General features: G+C 51.9%; 1 protein-coding gene across 1 annotated transcript; it reads left to right on the forward strand.

Annotated features, from left to right (window-relative positions):
• Positions 1–545: 545 nt before the first annotated feature.
• Pmar_PMAR007264 (protein SLG1 precursor, putative) lies at positions 546–1,352 on the forward strand (the record flags this gene model as incomplete). The annotated part of the gene is made up of 1 exon (XM_002769888.1): positions 546–1,352. The coding sequence occupies one exon, from the start codon at positions 546–548 to the stop codon at positions 1,350–1,352; it is 807 nt and encodes a 268-aa protein (XP_002769934.1).
• Between the last annotated feature and the right edge of the window lie 821 nt (positions 1,353–2,173).

Genomic DNA, 2,173 nt, shown 5'->3' on the forward strand with positions numbered 1-2,173 from the left:
GAGATTATGCCTTGACAGAAAATCGATTGACAATGAGGAAGTTCCAGTCTGACCCGATGAGGAGTCATGAACTGTGCGCTACAGCCACGCAGAGTTAGAAGACGTTCACGAAGCTGATCGCTGCAGGTTACACTGCCCGTTGTAATCTGGAATATATTCCCCTAAGCGCTGATAGTGAGCGGCGACGAGCGATTGCCCTGCATGATCATCACATTTGCCTTGGCAATCAGAACGAGCCGCAGACCCGAACCAGGAGATGTCTAATCAGTTAAAACGGTGCTTGCGAGAAGCCGACCAAACTTCTGGGAAGAAGAGCGGCTGAGAACGCACCGCGCACCACACTGTATAAGATGCAGTATCTTGTGAAACGATTAGGCGAGATAGAAATCGGGCGCACTATTGTTCAGCTACAGTGAACGAACATCATTGGACATACTAAGGCTTGAACGATTTGCCTAATTAGCATCAATCTATGGGGTTGGCATAGGCCCTCGCAGGTCCAGTCTGGCTCCGCACTTCCCGCAGTTTATTCACATTCGTGGGAGATGACTATCCGTTCCTTCCCCTTCGTCATCGTTGGTCTCAGTGTTCTTCAGGGCATCACATACGTGATGGGTAACACCACCGAGTGCGATGCCGAGTGTGCCGCCACCTATCCCGGGTCGTATTGTAAATACTGGCAGACCCCCAGCAGGTGCTTTGGCTCCAACGTCCCTTGTTCCTGCGGGTCGGGTGGAACAACTGAAGCCCCCCGTAATTGTGACGCTGGTTGTGCCTCGGATACTCCTGGCTCCTACTGCAAGTACTGGGCTACACCAAGCACCTGTCATTCATCCAATGCGCCATGCACTTGCGAGGCTGCTGCAGTTACCACTACTGCAAGTGAAGCCACCGATAAAGTCACTGAGACTACCACAATTCAGGACGGCACAACAGCCGCCCCCGAAGAAACCAATACGGCCACTTCTGTTGCTGTCGACACTACCGGCACGGCCAGTACGACTATTGTGACAAGTGGAGTAGCAGACACTACTGCAGCTCCCACGACTACTGAGATGATAACTTCGGCTGAGCAGACCAATGCTGCGACTACTTCATGGCAGGTCACTACTGAAACTTCGGACGACGCAGTCTTGACAACGACCGAGGCTACCGTGGCTGGGGAATCTACTGAGGTGCCAACGACGGTTGATGCAACCACGTTCGGAGGAGTCGCCACCGATGCCTCAACCACCACAGATTCTCCAGTTACGGGTTCTGGTGTCACCACTACGGGCGAGGTTATCACCGAAGCCTCAGCTACCACCACTGGAGAGGTCGATGCTGAGACAACTATCAGTCCGAGTACGTAGACTTACGTGCAATGAAGCTTTGGAATGTTCGGTGGACCGCTTTTTCCTAAAACTGCGGCACTGCATGACGTGTTGATAATGAATTAATGAGTGCTTGCTTTCGATTTGCGTTGATAGCAACGGGCCGCCTCATCGACCTAAGGGGGGGGGGCTCGAGGTGACGCCCCACCACTCAGTAGTGGATTGTCACGATAGTGGACAACTCTGAGTAGTTGAGGGGAGCACTGATGTAGTCAATGGGTATGTAGAAAGGCTGGATGTCTTTGCGTTTGGACAGATGCTATCACCTTACCTCACTCATATGCTGTGGAGCCATATCAATATCTTCCTATTAACCTGCTTCCTTCTTAACAACGACATTGCCTCTGAATTACAGAGTGTACCGAGTCCAGTAGATACTCGAGCGCACCTTGCCGCAACTAGATAGAACTACTCAAGTGCAGGGATGTACACCGGCACTCCTGATTCAAGAGTCGTGATAACGAACTGGCTAGGTCGTAGGACGTCGCCTCAGTTCACACCATCACCGGTGCGCAAGTGCACCCCGAGTGCGCAAGGATTCGGGAGCCAGACGCATCCGCAACCTCAGAAATTAGTACAAGCAGAGGAAACGAAGAGGATGGGTCGTTTTTCTCGTTGATATCTGGCTGAGTCTGGTTGAATCAGTCTCATATACCTCACTCACTCTTGGAATTGAGACAAACCAAAGCAGCTGGAATCCGCTATGAAACTCGCAGTGTGAATACCGCAGCTGGTGCCACTACGACTGACGCTGTCGCTACCAGTGTCCTCACCACAGGTGATACTCTGATCTTGTCTAC

Source organism: Perkinsus marinus (assembly GCF_000006405.1).
Source record: "Perkinsus marinus ATCC 50983 genomic scaffold scf_1104296964532, whole genome shotgun sequence".
Classification (NCBI taxonomy): domain Eukaryota; phylum Perkinsozoa; order Perkinsida; family Perkinsidae; genus Perkinsus; species Perkinsus marinus.